This window comes from Emydura macquarii, unplaced genomic scaffold (genome assembly GCF_026122565.2).
Source record: "Emydura macquarii macquarii isolate MOO-44397 ecotype Brisbane River unplaced genomic scaffold, CSIRO-AGI_Emac_v2 contig_554, whole genome shotgun sequence".
NCBI classification, from domain to species: domain Eukaryota; kingdom Metazoa; phylum Chordata; order Testudines; family Chelidae; genus Emydura; species Emydura macquarii.
The window spans coordinates 2594382-2611356 of record NW_027130691.1 but is presented as its reverse complement, the minus strand read 5'-3'; the positions used below and the strand labels follow the sequence as shown (position 1 = coordinate 2611356).

The window sequence follows — 16975 nt, the reverse complement described above, 5'->3', positions numbered from 1 at the left end:
TACCAGTGTCACCTTAGTGACACTATAAACTGTCACGTTTTCCGACAGAGAAATTTATTTCACCTTCATATCAAGGTCCACAGATCCATGATTCTGTATCTTCTGCGGGAAGTACCAGGGTGGCAGGTGAGAGCTGCCACTTGCAGGGCAGGGCTTGGCTTACGCGCTCTCCAGCTGATGTCTTGCCTGTTTAGTGCTGGTAGGCACTGCAGAGATCCATGGAATAGAATACTATTTGAAATAATAATAATAATAATAAAGAAAACACGCTTTTGAGCTTTAGATGTACAAAGTGATCCCAGTTTGGCATAGACTTTATTTTGATGGATCCGGGTGCATTTCTTCTTCATGATGAGTCCTACTGTTTGGTGCATGCCTCTTTACATCTTGTCAGGCCAGTCCACCAAGAAGTGGAAGTCAAAAACCTATAGATCTTGCTTTGCTCCCCTTATAGAGTGCTTGTAATATTTTTGGGAGAGAATATCTTATTGGCTTTATATGCTCAAATTTTCAAGTGGTAGTTTAACAAAAAAAAAAAATTTAACATACGTATTCCAAGCTGAAATTTGTTTTTCAGCATAAAATTTGATTTTTTTATGGTGATTACCTATGGTGATTTGTTTTTATGTGGGTAAAATGCACTAGGGGTGGGAATGGTGTGGCAAAGTCAACATGCCAGAGCCCAAGGTCAAAATTCCAAATCAGTTCCTCTCAAATGGTCCAGATTCAGTAGAAAACCAAAAAAACCCAGTGATTCAAATAGTCTAAAGAAAAAAGTGCAGTATTAGCCACAAGTACTTGCCTCAGTAAATGCAGCATAAACTAGGGTAATGGAGGAAATATTTCCAGATGCTATTGATGTGAACATTGGAGATGGTATAATTTTTCAGAAGAATTTGGTCCTCAGATACTGCAGTGATGGGTGTGGGATAAGAACCTGAACAGAATAGAATTTAATGCAACTGTAAATCTTCTGCAAAAGGCAGTGAGAACTTCAACCCATTTTTCAGTTGTCTACTCAATCATGTCCTAAATTCTAGATATAGTTTGTTTTCTATCTTGGGGGAAAATATATATAGCTTGTTAATTGTAGAGAAGGCTGGGGCTTTGTTTGCCAAAAGCTTAGTTATACACAAATCATCAAATCAAGATGAGATTTGTACTGTGAAAAAATGTGATTTCTCCAATAGCATTTATAAGAAATTAATTTATTTTAAAAGATATTAAATGAAATAATACATCAATCATTGTGCATTTGAAAAATGTGCATATTGGGCAACTAACTAAAGTTGTTTGTCTTCCATACATAAAAGGAATAACAAATCTTTGCAACAGGTTTTCAAGTCCAGCATCAACCAATGAAATGAAACCTGAGAAACCTACTGAATTGAATAGTGACTTTACCAGTGAAACACAAGAAAATGAACAGGTAAGAAAGTGTCACTAACAGACTTGTATTCAGAATTTATATAGCACTATGCTATGTCACATATGGCTATATAAAGCAATGAGTTAGAAATTGGCATTGTGAGTGTAAGAACAGCATAATCCTAATAGGTTTACTTTAGTAATTCCTTCTTCAGGCCACCCTGGTAATGTACAGTATACAGAAATAATGTACATGTTTGGTTAATATATATGTGTAATAACTTTATGCATATTAATGTTTTATGAGATTTCTGAACCATCCTTTATTCAGGCAAGCTTTTTTCTCGCTACAATTACGTTGTTGCATTTTTGTGATTAGACCCTTCTTAATTCTTTCTAAACATAGCATGAGTGTAGTGAGTTTCTAAGTCCTGGCCATGTCATTATATAAAACATGCTTTGCATTTTATGCCAACCCCTGCTGTAACATTTAATTCTAATGGTCTACGACAGCACAATGCTACATAAAGAATCTAGGTCTTATTCCAAAAACTTTTAAAAATTGATGAATATATACAATAACTTAGTTTCTAAGCATAATACTTAAGTGGTGCAAAACATAACGTTTCTGCTTAAAACTGTAAAATCGTTTATATGAAGATTTAATATTGTTTATTTTAGGCATATTTTTCCTTAGTCCCCAGATGTGTCTGTATGATTATTTTTTTTCTTCTTGACTTATTTGGTCCTGGTTACAACACATTCCTACTTTAAAGAAAAACACCAATTTGGTATAAGATTCTAATGAGTTAATTTTGAAGAAGAGTAATTGAAGAATGGACAAAAATCCAAACTTTACTTTGTCATAACTCTTTTGGTTAATGAGAAACTGCTCTCTTCACAAGTTGACCAAGGACTGATAAATTTGCTTTGCCCATTAGAAAACTCAGGAAATCAGAAAGTTCAAAAGATTTATAAATGTTATGCAGTATTAATTTTTAAAAAAAAGTTTATCTGAAAATTTGGAGGAGCATTTTTTTCAGTGCTTTCTTAGGGCAGAAAGATTTCTTCTACTTATCATTATCATGTGCTGCCACAGTGAATATTACTAAAATGTAGCATTTATTGTAACAAAAGCTACAGTTAGTGAATATAGATACTGGAAGTGTCAGACCTCCCTAAAACTGTTTAGAAAATACACATGTGCACTCCCAAATCTGTTTTTATCTAACTTAGTTTTCCTTTAACACTATTCTGCTTCCTCCAGTGGTTCAGATTGCGAAATGTGTTCAGAACTGCTTGCTCCCCACACCCAGTATCCACTGTTCTTCATTATTTCCTCAAACTGCAATTCCTGATTATTTTATTTTTTATTTATAAACATTACTAAAGTGCTCATTGCCATAGTATCTCAATGACTCTCAAACAAGAATGAGTTAATCCTTGCCACACCTTGAGGACAGCATTATTATTTTCCTCTTACAGAGAAAAATTAAGGCACAAAAGATTGTGATTTGACCATGGTTATACAGGGAGTCAGTGGCAGACCTGAGGATGGAAGCCAGATCTCCTGACTCCTAGTCCTGTGGCATAAGCAGACCATCTTTCTTCCCCTTAATTCCTTCTACTGGCAAGTTCTGACTATCATTTATGAGCCTTCCATCTCTTACTGGTCTATGTCCAAGACTTCTGAGGTCTCTTGTATGACCGTATGGAGTACTAGCCATTTAGTCATTCAGCTAGCCAGTAATAATACCATCTCTTTTGGTAAAAGCTGGCTTTTACAAAATACAGTATGAGTATTCATGTTCTACTGTATTTTATGTGTAGTGCCTTTTGTGGAGCATAACTTGGCTGTAAATAACCACTGTAGATACCATAAAAGTCTGAACCTAGGAACAATTCATGCATTTAATTTTCTTTTGTTATATTAAAAATAATCAAATGGTAAGAGATTCTGATATAATGAGGGCTTATGCTGGGGTTTGCAAGTTTCAAGTTTGCCTTAGATCAATATTTGAATCTGTTTGTTAGTTTGTTTGGGGGGAGAATGGGGAGGGAGGAGAGAGAGAGTGCATGCAAACAAATACGTACTAGGTAGTACGATTTTGCAGTTCGTTTTATTTTAAAATAAATTTCTGACTGTTGACTTCTTTTGTTTAAGAGTAAGGAGATGAAGCCTCCTCCTGGAACCGACTGTAGTGAGACCTGTGCTATTGGGAATCAGTGGAAACCACGACAGACAATATCAGACAAAGCTGGTCAGATTGAAAGAAAAGGAAGCTTTCTTAGAGAGAGGCCAAATTTCTCTTTTCAGAGTGAAAATTCTATGCCAGCCACAAGTAACTTTGAAAGAAAACTAAAACCCACCACTTCTGCAGAAAAGACCCATTTTAAAACTGTCCGAGCCGTCATGTTTGATCACAATGTTCAGAGGCATAATGTTGTTGCTGGTCACCCTGGAATTGATGCTGCACAAAAGTTGACTAAGGAATTTGAAGGCAAATATGATGTAGTGACTTTGTTAGGGCATAATAGAAGATCTTGCGTGGAAAAAGAACTAGAGGAGAAAACTAGTTCAAAGATAGAGTACCACAGTCAGTCTGATGTATCAGGTTATGTCGCAGATGCAGAAAAATGTGGAAAAACAATTTTTCTAAATGAAGACAAGAAAATTGCTCATGCAGTTCCAGTGGAAAAATATTCTTCATGTGAGAAATGTGAAAAACCCACTCCTAAGCATGTAGAGGACTCTCTAATTTACCAACGAATAGAGCCAAGATATGAAATCCTTCAGACGTTTGGTGAAAGAGCACTTAGTGAAGCTATTACAGTAGTTCCGGAAGATAAGGCTGTGACACTCAGAACTAGAAAATCATCTATGAAAGAGAAGAGAAATCTTGATGGGAATGTCTTACGTGCTGATCAGCTGGGTGAGCTAGATAAGAAAACTGACCCATTGAAAGAGACTAGTTTTATTTCAGAAACTAAAGAGATATTGGAAACTTCTACAAAAAAGTTTACTTTTAGAAAACCTAAAGATATTTTCCACAGCACATGTACTTTCCAGGAACAGATTACAGAGTCAAATAAAAATCAGACTGAACAGGTGTTTATAACGGAGAAAACATCTTGCTCTGCAAACAAAAGTAAGGATTTGGGGATAGCAAATGAAAAAATGACAAAACTGCATCCTGAAATGCAAAAAGAAAAGAATGAAATCTCTTGCACAGATAAAACAGAGAGCTCTAACGTGTCCAAATACTTTCCTGAGAGGGCTGGTATAAAACCAGTTAGGACAGAGAGCTATGAATCCAGGGCTAACTTGGGTCAAGACATTATTTCAACCGGTGCCAATAAACACAGAGGTCAGAGTTCAGTGCCTGGAAGTAGCCAATTGTATAAACCCTCCATGGAGCAGCATTTTAGCACAGAAATAATAACTACTGATAAAGAGAAATCCAGAGTCTTTGGATTAAGGAAATATCCAGACTCAAATTGTGTAAGAAAAGATTTAGGTTTAGATGTTGCAGCCCTTGAAAATGAAGGTGACAAACTCCGATTAGTAGAACCAGAAGAAAAAGTCAGAAGAACCAGTAGTAGCGTTTCTGACCTTAAAATTTCAGAAAGATGGAGAAGGAAGACCTTACCTCAGGACTCTAGCAAGTTCGAAGAAGCTAGCTCACTTACCCAAGAAAGTATCAAAAGGCTGAGTAGAACAGATTCGTTGCAATTTGATGAAGGGGCAATAAAGAAAAGTAAAAGACGCAAAGATGGGATAGACTCAAAGGAGGTGAACCAAGCAGTTTCAGGCAGTCCTGATGATTACTTGAAGAAGCAGGTTTCTCCCTTTGAACCAAAGGCAACCTATTTTGCAGTTACGTATCAGATTCCTGATAACAAAAAAGAGAAAAGCTCTGTAAGTAATGCAAATGAAAATAGCCAGATCACTACAGTGGTTGAAAGTACATCAATTAATCTGAACTCTGGTTCTTCCAGAAGGTCCAATCCTACATCTCACCAATCCTATACAAATGTGTTAAGTACACATTGTAAAGATAGCTCACGAGACGCATGTGTTAACAAGAACTGGGTTAAAGAGGAAGAGCAAGATATTCTAAGTTTAAAAAAAAAAAGTGTCTTAAATAATTATCCAGTGCTTGGGAAGGATGATAATAGGAGGCCTTGTGAGAAAGGGCTGGATCATGCTAAAGAGAAAATTATAGATGTTGATGCTTTCCTCTTTAAACGGGGCCTGGAAAATACTATTCAAACTGATCTTAAAAGTAGTGGAGGAAAAATCTCCTCCTACCATGAGCCAAAATCCATGCTACACCTTAAGCATTTACAGAAAGATAGTGAGCTATTTACACAAAAGAAGTGTGGGGAAAACAGTCATGATGTATTCCAAGTAAAACCTGAAGATAGGTATCGATCTAGAGTTCTTGATATTGATGCCCTTATGGCAGAATATAAAGAGGAATCCGTGAAGGCCAGTAACATTCAAGAAAAAAAAGATGACCAGTTTTCTGAAGATCAAAGTATGTTTCATTGGGAGAAGTCAAAGTACAAAAGACATGTGGCTGATAAAACTCCATACAGCTATAGCTGGAAAGATTGGAAGGAATTGGATCAACCTATTAGTAGCACTGAACAAGATACCTGTGCAGAAGAACACCGCAGGCCTGAGAGCTTAACTTTACATGGAAACAGCAAAGAGAAGCTGGAGTCCTGCAGCCAAGAATGGAGTAAGCAGAAGTCCAAAGATAGAAAATTCAGTCCTCCCCATTGGGGAAAGCCTAGTTCACTTTCAGACAAACTTATAAATTCACCTGCTGACTCTATTGGTACCCGAAAAAAAACGTTCATTATTGATGAGGATCCAGGGAAGAATTTAATATTGAGGCACCAAAGTGCAACGTACACAAATAACAAGGTACAGCCTGCAAATCCTATTAGTGTGGACCAAAAACTGGAAGTCAGTTCGGCTTCTAATTCCTCCCCCAATGTTGGTGGTGGCTTATTACAGAAGAAATTATTCACAAAACAGCAGTTCACAGAGATGTCTGTGGATGACGGACACAAAAATGTAATGAAGAGCACTGTAAATAAGAACAAAGAGAATGCAAACACCTCACATGAGAGTGACTTTTTCAATATAAAGAGCAAAGCAGAGTGGAATGATTATACATCTGGTTTTGGAAATGCACTGCCAGATTTAAAACGATCATACTCAGAAAAGAGCCGACCTGCTAAAGCAAGAGGCAGCATGCCTCTGAAGCAAGAAGCAAAGGAAAGAAGGGACCAGCACCAATTCAGGCAAAGCTTCCCACTGGAAAGCGAAGAAACCAGCCTGCAAAAGAGGAATGTATCTCAACAGGAGTCTTTCTCCCATGAAGATAAAAAGGTATTTACAAGGCAATATCTGTTATAAGTTGAAAACGATGAAGACATTTTGTCATGATTGCTCTCCATCTTGCTGCTTCTGTGTTAGAGCCAGACGCTTAGCTGGTGTTAATCAGCTTAGCTCTGTTGGCATTGGTACCAACGCAGGTGTATGCAATGTAATGCAAGTATTTAGGGAGTATCTCCTTTAGGAGCCAATACGGTAACCGATATGTAGCGCCTTTTAAAAAGTGGCAAATTACTTATTGGCAGTTTTAAACTACAACTTTCTTTTGATGTAGAAGTATTGTTTAAAAATTGTATTCTTAATGCTGTGGGCACTATTTGTTAAATTTTTATGTAGACAAATTTATAAGTCAGTGAATGTAATTTGTTTTGAATTGGCATTTTGTTACGCAGGCTTTCAACTGGGCTGGAGTTTTTGGTTTCTGAAGGGAAAGTTTTTCAATACGTGATTTGGTACTTTCGCTTCCCCAGTCTTCTCTCCAGCTACCACTTTTATAGTCTGTTGTGCTCTAAGTGCTCACAGTGGGAAATCTGCTAAGGATTTTCTTAACAAAATGAGGAGTTAATACGCATCACACACCCATGCAGGGGTGCTGCAGGTGCAGTAGCACCACTTGGCTTGAAATGGTTTCCATCATATACAGAATATACATTTTTGTTCAATGGTTTTCAGCTCTCCCACTGTAAAAAATGTTCCAACGCTGCTGTGTCCATGTAGATATTACACAGAGTAAAGTTTTTCTGCTTCAGTGAGAGTCTTGCTTGCTTGTCTGCTTTGTGAACCAAATGAGCTTTCTGTGTAGTTCTCATATTTGATGTAAACAAACATTTTAAGTGGTAGTTTTCATGTACTCCTTTGAAACAGGACTCTGAAAAGGAATGGAACAAGCAGAATTTTGACAGATCAGGTGGAAAAGACAGGACTGTAGTTCCTATCCAGAGAAGAAGCCATAGCTTTTATAAGGACCGAAGAGCACATCACTGGACGGTAGGCTATTATTTCTTTGCATATTCCACTCATAATCAATTTTTTGTGAAACTGAAATTGAGTAGTTGTGATGGAAGGTATCATGACTTCATAGAAGTAGGAGCAAATGCACTTGTAACTTCCTATGCAATTTTACTTCAGGATAATGCTATTTTTCTCCTGAGTTATTTTACTACTTTCATGTTTGTGTTAAATCATGAAGTATATGTAATCTGCATAATTAATTCCTTCCTAGATTTTAAAGGGACTTTAAAACAACTTTTACACCAAATTTCTAATAAAACCTTGGATTGTTAAAAGTAAATTGGATTTTTAAAATTCTTCCACCAGTTACTCTTTGGCCCTGTTTGCCTTTTATTTCTCATCATGGACAATGAAAATCAATTAAGTAACTATTTCTAGTAAGATTTTATTTCAGATTCTGAGTGATAGAATATTGATTTTTAAACACTACAGGGGAGTTTTGTTCAAAACCATTTTGTTGGAGTTTTAAAAACAAAACTTGTGGAAACATTTCTGTTAGTCTTAGATTTTTAAGACCTGTTTTTACAAAATTAAATTTGGGATCACATTGAAGTTGAATGTCTGTTAAAAATAAAATGTAATTTGACACATACTATACTATCAATATAAAATTATTATAAAGTACATGTAATGTAACGCAAAGTATCCATATTTGTCAACCATCTCAAGAGCATATATGTAAGCACTGAAATGATGGAAGCAGTTTGAAATAAAAAAGAAAATGAAAAATTAGAATACAGGAAGAAGAATGTACACAATGTAAAAATCCAGCTGACTGCTAAATTTATATTTCCATTGCTTCATAAATTACTTTTTACCAGTGACTCCTGCATTATTTTAACATAATACAGCAACTAACCCTCTGAAATAGCACTGACAATATATATATATATATATATATTTTTTTTTTTTTACAAATCTGCTTTTTCCAGAAGTTTGCTACTTGACTATCTTTTTAAATTATAACTGGCTAAAAAAAGTTGAGATGTTCTGCCTAAGGACATCATTGTGCAATGTTCTGTTTGGCAAATGAACAGCCATGGGTTCTCATGTAGCCAGATGCATCTTGCACCTTATTTTCCTTTCTTGAATCATTTTCTGATACCATGTTGTAGGGACTTGCCTCTCTGCAGAACTAAGTAAAGTGCCAGGTGACATGCACAAATGTGAAATTCTGTTTTGCTCAGCTGATCAAAATAGTTTTTATTTGAAATTCCCCTATATGTACTTACTCTGAACTTTGCTTTTTAATTGTATCAGATGTTTAGAATTGTTCTTCATAGTTTCTTATGGCATAGTAAGAATATGTTCTTTTACATCTTTCCCTCACTGTTTCTTGATAAATTTAATAAAAAGTCATGGCAGTTATAAATACCCATGTTTAATAACTGTCAAAAATAGATTGATTTTTAAAATGAGATGCTTCCCCACTGTACATCAGGCCACCCACTGCTTCTTAGTGCAACAAATGCAGGATCCATCAAGAAAACTATAAATCAACCTGCGTCCCATGCCCAGTCAGCACACAGCGGCAGCCCATGTGACATCCTCAGGGCCATATAAGTAGTATTGGATGCAGCACACAATGGCAAATAGGTTGAGAACCACTGCTATAAATCCACCTGATTCCACAATTTTAGGGAGCTTAATTCTCTAAATATTCTTGGTTCCCATTATATTCTCCAAGATCTCATCTGCATCATCATCATGCAGCCCTTGATCCAATTTTGTATGCAATGTTGAACCCTTTTAAAATAAAATGTAAGGTCTGTTCAGTTTTCCCTTTGGCATCTGAAGTCCCTACGGCTTCCAAATGAAATTCCAAGTTATATACCCGCAGGTGAAATTCCGCCCATGCAGGTGGCCAGCACAAGGCCAATGTAGTGTTCAAATCCCATTTAAGGCAATATAAAGATCTGAGGACTTCAGTACCTCAGCCAGAGGTTAGGGCCTGTTGCAGGAGTGTGTGGTGAAATTCTGTGGTCAGCAATGTGCAGGAGGTCAGGCTAGATGATCATAATGGTCCCTTCTGGCCTTAAAATCTGAGAGTCTAAATTTTGTGTAAGTTTTGTGCGGGCCCTTTGCAGAGAGTTGAGTTTCACCCATATGATACCAGATTATAAAAATTTAAGCATAGGGTTGTAGTTGTGCTGTGAACTTTGCAAAACCGTCTGTTTCAGAGAACAGCTCCTGCAAAATCTTGGTGTCCCTGTCCCATTGCTCAATCACTTTTGTGTATTTCTCCTAACGAAGATGATGGTCCTGAGACCTTTGTGCTTGGCATCTTTGTTAATCTTCGTCTTAATTAAGCTGATTCCTTTTTCCTTGTTTTTAATGTGTTGTCATGATGTTTTGTTTTAAGCATGAAATTCTTCCTTCTTCCCCAAGCAAGCTCAAGTAAAGAAGCTATCAATAGCTACGTGTACGTTGTTGGGGAGAAACTCCTCATCCCTCCAGCTCCCAATACCACCATGTCAGGGGGAGGTTACAGGCTAAGGCACCTCTCTGTGAACATGATGTGAAGGTCATCAGTTACTGAATTCAGATAACCATGGATCCAGCATCCTTCCTTTGCTCATAAATTCAACTCTGCTTTCTGTAGCCTACATGCAGCTGGCACAAAAGCAACTGCCATGACATGTAGGAGTTGCAGAGGCTTGTGTTGGGATTGGTCAAGTATCTGATATCTTCTGAATTGTCTGGCTTTGCGAGAGTCTCCAGGAATGAGGTTTTTTCTAGTTGGCTGTTGGCTCCACCTAGAGAAGTAGCTTTAAGGTCGCTTTACAGCATTGCATTCTTCCCAAGTGAGTAAAAGCACCTTTTTGATACTAAGATTATAGAAGGTATCATAAAATGTAATTACTCAGTTGATGAACTGTGACCTTGCCTGCATTTCTCTTTAATGAAAAGTTGCTTATTGCAATTAAAGAAAGGGGAAATTTCTTGGTTAGACACGTTGCACCTTCAGATGTCTTTTGCATTTTTCCTTAATGAAAATCTTAGATTTTACAATAGATTTAGTTTTGTTGAGCCATATGCTTTCTTTTTCTAAGAGTGAATGGCTCTGAGAAATGTTTTTGCTCTGAGAAATGGCTCTGTAAACATGGTATAATGAGTCCATGTTTATTTTCACTTCCATATTAAATGTGCTTACTTCACAAATAAACTGATTTCTAATTGCCAGCCCTCAATCTGTGATCTGAAAATGAAGCATTGTCCCTTTTTGTGCTTAATTGCCTGTTAGTGAAGGTTGTGCAGGCTAAATTCCACCCTAAGTGACACCTGCAAAATCCCATTGTTCTCAGTAGGCTTGCACAAGTGTAACCAATGGGAATTTAGTAAAGAATCTACACAATCTCTTATCTGTCTTGGTTCTTTGGGGCTAACAGGAGTGAAATCTGATTTGCTATTAAAGTAAGGTATAGCTCTACTCTCCAGAAGCCGATCTGTTGAGAAAGAGGTTCTTCTTACATTTCAGAACAGAACTCTGCTTTAAATACTTTTATTCAGGGAATAGTACAGACAAACACCACCACTTTTAAAATAGGGGCTGAAAATGTTAGGTTTAATTTTTTTTGCATAAATCCTCTAGATTCCTAGTTGTGTCAAGAGTCACAACTGTCTTAAGAATGCTTCTCCATAATCTTACAAGGCCAAATCATAAGTTCCTTTCTTAAGTAAGCTCCTATTTAAAGTCAATAGGAGTTAGTCTGCTGGGCTGGTGTGATGAAGTGGAGATATTTTGGGGGTTTTCTCTGAATGCTGTGTGGTGTGCCTCCGTTTCCCCATATGTTCATGTATGTTGGTGATGGGACCTGGGTGTGTGATCATTTCAGAGACCACTAGAGGGCAGATGGGCCTGCCCCAGCCACACACATGCAAACTTAGCTACCTTGCCTGGGAAGGAGACAAAGGACTGGGGAGGGGTTAGGGAACGGGTCTGGAGATGGCTGGGGGAAAGAGGCCAGTCCCCAGTGGGAGGCTGATGGGGAGGGAGCCTGAGAATGGGGCTGTCCAGGTAGTTGCTGTTGTAACTCCTAGTTAAGGCTGGTAGCTAGCAAAGTCTTCCTACGCTATGAACCTGAGAACAAATAAACCTTTCTGACTTTCACGCTGGCTGTGAATTGCTGCTGACTGCAGGGTGGGGTGCATGGCCCTTTGGGGGTGGAGGAACGTGCCAGAACCCAACCAAGAGGGGGGTTCTGCTGGAGGAGCTCCAGGCGAAGCAGGAGTGCTGAACACTGCGGGGCCAGAGTCAGGAGGCTGCGGCGCTGGTGTGTGGAGACCCAAGAGGCAGACTCCGAAGCACTAGAGTCCTGACTGGCTCTGCCCAAGTAGTTCAAGGACACAGTCTCTGTGGGACTCCATCACAGCTGGTAAGGACTTTAGGATTTGGCCCCCAAAATATACTTTATCTGGAAACAGTTAGCATCTTAGGGTCAGTCTGCACTGCAGTTAGACACCCTTGGTCGGCCTGTGCTGGCTGACTTGGGCTAAAGGGCTGTTAAACTGCAGTATAGATGTACGGGCTCAGGCTGGAGTCCAGGCTCTGGGGCCCAAACATCTGCACTGCAATTAAACAGTCCGTTAGCCTGAGCCCCGCGAGCCTGAGCCAGCTGGCACAGGCTAGCCGCGGGTTTTTAATTGCAGTGTATGCATATCCGTAAGGATCCTGATTATGTTGTGATGAAGGAGAAAGGAGCACTTGTTCAGATCCATCCCGAGAGTACTTTACTTGTCCAATGTCTCAAACCAGCAATGTGTTCATAGTGATACTTGCCTTTTACAACACAAACCCCAAAGCCCTTGGAATCTTTTCCCCATAAACTGCAAGTGTTCCACTATGTTCTGTGATAACGAAGGACTGGAAAAGTTTATAAATAACAAAGAGAAGCCTTTGCTTATTTTTTAAAAAGGTAATTGAGTACAACACTGGGCTTGAAAAATAGTCTGAGTTACTGAACTTTTATAGTGATCCTTACTTTGAAAAAGTTTGTTGAATAACTGTAAATAATGTCTTGAAAGGCTGAAAAATGCAAATAGTTTGTAATTCACTAGGGTAATGGATATGTGCCTTTTTGAGAAAAAGAAAGCCCATCTCATGACCCTCTCTTTCATAATCTGATGTTTGCATACCTGCACTCTTAGGTAAAGATGTGAGGAGATGCAAGCTTTCAAAGTCATACCACTTACGTAGGTAAAACATGAACAAAAGCTGCTATCATTTGATATTGTGAACTATACTCAGAAAATTAGATCCCAGTATTCATTGATCCTATTTGTATAACAACCCCCTCATGTGGTGACAAAATGCATCACATCTATTCTAAGGTCCCAGTTTATTTGTGTTGGCATCTGTTTGACTCTTTCTGACCACTGAGACAACTAAAAATCATTATCTGGATTCTTTCATATTATATTTTTAATGAAGAAAGAAGCCAAACTTAAATTACTTCTCATTTCTCATTATGTCTTTGAAAAGGAACTTTTTAATATGAATGCCAGAAAACTGCAAAATGAAGTCTTAAATGTTACAATGTGAGTCTCCTACAGAACTTTATAAAATGGGCAAGGAAGTGTCTTCAGTAATTGCTTTAGGCACTGCTTTTGAGGAGAGGGTTGGGGGTGGTTGCTGGCATCTTAAAATGCTGGGGGGCGCAGAAGAATTTTGGAAATATATGTATTTAAACAAAAAAGCAGGGCAGATTTTTGTTCTGCTAACCTTGGTGGTGTCATAATAGTCTTACTGTTTAAACTCTTTAAACATTTGGTTTACAGAGTAATTGGGTGAAATATAATGGCCTGTGTCAGACTAGATGGTCTAATGGTCTCTTTTGGCATTAAACTCTATGAATATATTGTGTATGCTTTTCACAACATTCTGCTACTGCTACTTGAACCTGAGGATCTTCAACTTATATTATTTCCACTTTTGGACCCTCCTGAAGTGAGAAATGTCAAAGGTTTTTTTCTTGTGCATTAGTTTTGTAATAGCAGGATGTCTCAGTCATTCCCTCTGGTGGACAAAACACCTGTTCAGTTTTAGCTTTGAACTGCAATGAATAACACAATTTCTCCAGGGTTTGTGTTAACCTTGTTCATCATGTCACTTTTTGTTCAAGTGCTAAGGAAATACATGTCTGCTAACTTTGTTGATAGTAACTTCTTCCTTGTTTTACTTAGTGTCTCCATGTGGCTTGTCTCCTTGTGTTTTTTCAAATACATCTCTAAAATTATAGCTTGAATAATTGTTATTCAAATAACAAATATCACAGGATCTTTTTCAGGGGATAAGGCAACAAGCCACATTTATTGTGAATACAAAAATTTGGTAAATAGTATCAATAATGTAAATACCAGGAAAACAGTATCAACATTGTAACAATATCAATATTGTGCTTTACTTAGTGATTGCAAATACAGAGATTCTTGCTAATAAAGTATACTTCATTGACACAGGTTTCAATTGGTACTTTCATTCATACTCATAAACACAGACAGGCATCCACAGACAGGGAGACAGACAAACATACATAGGGGTCTCACAGATGTTATAGTTACCAGCCTCTTGGTGCTCGTGGTAGTCACTGGCCAGGTGACTGTAGCACGAGGGTGAGGAGCAAGGTTCTGTCGATGCGCATCGGTACTCCTGGGTGGTGTGGTGATGTAGACCCGAACCTCTAGCCTTCATCTTTCTGTCCTATTTTATAGGAAAAAGATCTCATGTAAGTCTATGGGTTTTTGCTCTGTCATGCTACATCTGCATTTGGTGTGATCCTTAATCACCCACATTGTTGCAAGCCTGATCAGATTTTGTCCTTTGAAGTTGGCTGACTCCAAAGTCAGGGTGGACTCCTCTTTGGCCAGTTAAGTGATAAAAGTTGTTATCTTCACTCCTTTCTTCCTCCCTCAAACGTTTGAGATGAGGCTGGTGTCGTCTTCATCATTTTTTGACATCTCTTACTTAGACCAATTGTTCAATCACGTTTCCTGTCTACACCCACCTCAATTGCTCAGCAGTTTACAGTCCAATCACTCAGTGCAAACTCCTAGCTGAAGAACTCACATGTCTTTTAAAGCAAGCATTATTTCATTTTTGCAAGTGTCTTTCACAATTAGGTAGGTATATGTAATTACATTTCACAGTGTGGCTTCTCATACTTAAGCACATGTAAAATAGGATTTTTACAAGTATTCTGAAAGTGGATAAAATCAACAGATAAAATTGTTAGTGGAGTGGTTTTATAAATAATCTTAAAACAAATAGAATTATTCAAAGTAAAGACAGACTTAAATTATTACTAAATAATAGGATTGGGAACTATGTCAAACTGGAATATAGGGTTTAGAGAGAATAGCTTGGACAAAAATCTGAGATCTCTGGTTCCACTGATATGCAGTAAAAGAATATTTTAAAAAGACTGAAGTGAACATTTCAAAGGGTAGGATAATAAGAGTCAGTTGAAGTTTTAGCTTTTGATTAAAGGTACAGTATCTGATTAAAGGTACTTTGATTAAAGGTACAGTGTGCTATGGGGGGTCACTTAGCTTGCAGAAAAGTCAGTTTCTGGTGATATGTTTATGTTGTCTTATAGGGATTCCTCCAAGTTGCTTTATTTCTGGTAATTTAATGTGTACAGTGCATAAACGACAAGGATTGTGATATACAACAGAGCAAATAGTTTCCTTTATAACTCTTGTTCAGAATACTCTGAACCCTTCTGTTTTCATATTCCTTTGATGTCAGTATAGGTTTGTGATCCTATACCTTGCTGTAGAGTGGCTTGTTATTTTTTGGGATACAACTGTTACATACACAATCAAATCTTAAATACAGCCAGTTACTGCGGTTTTCTTAGCACTAAAACTCCCATCTGTATTCTAACAAAGCATGGATTTTTTCTTTCTCTTCCTCTTGGATCTATCTCGTGGTTGGTAAATACAGGCCAAATAATTTACTATATTGGAACAAATGAAATAATTTTAGGATTTAGAAAAGTTCTACTAAGAGGATAAGCGAAAGAGTCTAATGTAATGGGATAAACAATTTTCCATCTGTATTTCTTTAGCCACTTCCCCAACCCTGTTTTCAAGATTAATTCTTCATTAACTCAAATTTTATACACAGATTTCTTAAATCCTGTGTTTGACACAGTGGTGTACATGACAGTACCTAGAGGTCTAAAAACGTTTTATATGTTGTGGATATTAGATATTTGCTTACAATTTACTTTCTTTTTGCTACTTCATTCTTAGCATAAAACTAGGATTTTTGGATTATGGAACTGGCTGCAAATCTATCAGTCTCCATTGGCAAGTGCCTTTCCACAAATACCCAGGATGTTTAGCTTAACTTCAAGTTTTAAAGTGCAGTAGGGCTCTCCTTTTTTAGATTTTTGAATGTAAAGTGAAGGACCTTGAGTCCTTAATCCCCTGTTTGTTTGCTTATAAAGTATGTAAAGTGAATTTAATTATACTTGCCTACGTTGCAGGGATGTAGTAAGGCTTAAAGTTTGTTAAGCACTTTGAGATCTTCTGAAAGATGCGCTATAACTGCAAAGTATTACAATAAACCATTTGAATGTCAGAAGGGCTTCAAATGTGCTTTCTCAAGTACTGTCTTTCATACCTTGTAATTATTCCATCAGTGCCGACAGGAGTCCCGACTTTAACAATCAGAGTTTGTGGCCTAATTAATCATCAGTACAACTCAGTTCATCTGATGGATCTAGAAGTCTGCTGTATTTCAGCCCAGAAAAGTAATTGCTGTTGTCATTTAGGAGTTAACAGCCTGGTAGTCTGGACAGCTTCAGTGCAACTAATAACTTACAGTCAAACCACTAGCTACACAATGTGCATGTAAAAGCAGAAGCAGGATGTGGGAGGAGTCTGAAGATGGTACTGAGGCTGGCCATATGTAGTCATTCTTTGAATTATTGGTATATTTTTATTATCTCATTCATAGTCGGTTTTACAGTCCATTGCCAATAAAATGTGATGTCCAAAGTGAAATGATTAAAGAAATCACTTACTTGAGACTCTAATATACAGGTAGGGATGAGTCAGTTAGTTTTAAAAAAGTCATGAACTGACCTGAATCAGTTCTGAATCTAGCAGAGTTTTTGGGTATGTACTTTGGGGAAGAGGGTGTGCATTTTAGAAATGGAACAGATGAGCTCATAG

At 37.6% G+C, this 16975-nt stretch overlaps 1 protein-coding gene across 3 annotated transcripts in view; it reads left to right on the top strand.

The window, feature by feature from the left end:
• KIAA1671 (KIAA1671 ortholog) overlaps nucleotides 1-16975 on the top strand; it is a 133365-nt gene that overhangs the window by 39027 nt on the left and 77363 nt on the right. For 2 of the 3 annotated variants that reach the window (XM_067539424.1, XM_067539423.1), the window contains exons 4-6: nucleotides 1336-1429; nucleotides 3533-6775; nucleotides 7646-7768. In XM_067539424.1, coding sequence (XP_067395525.1) covers nucleotides 1336-1429; nucleotides 3533-6775; nucleotides 7646-7768 — 3460 coding nt within the window. Of the gene's footprint in view, nucleotides 1-1313; nucleotides 1430-3532; nucleotides 6776-7645; nucleotides 7769-16975 lie in introns of all 3 variants that reach the window. The other variant, XM_067539425.1, reaches the window with a different exon arrangement.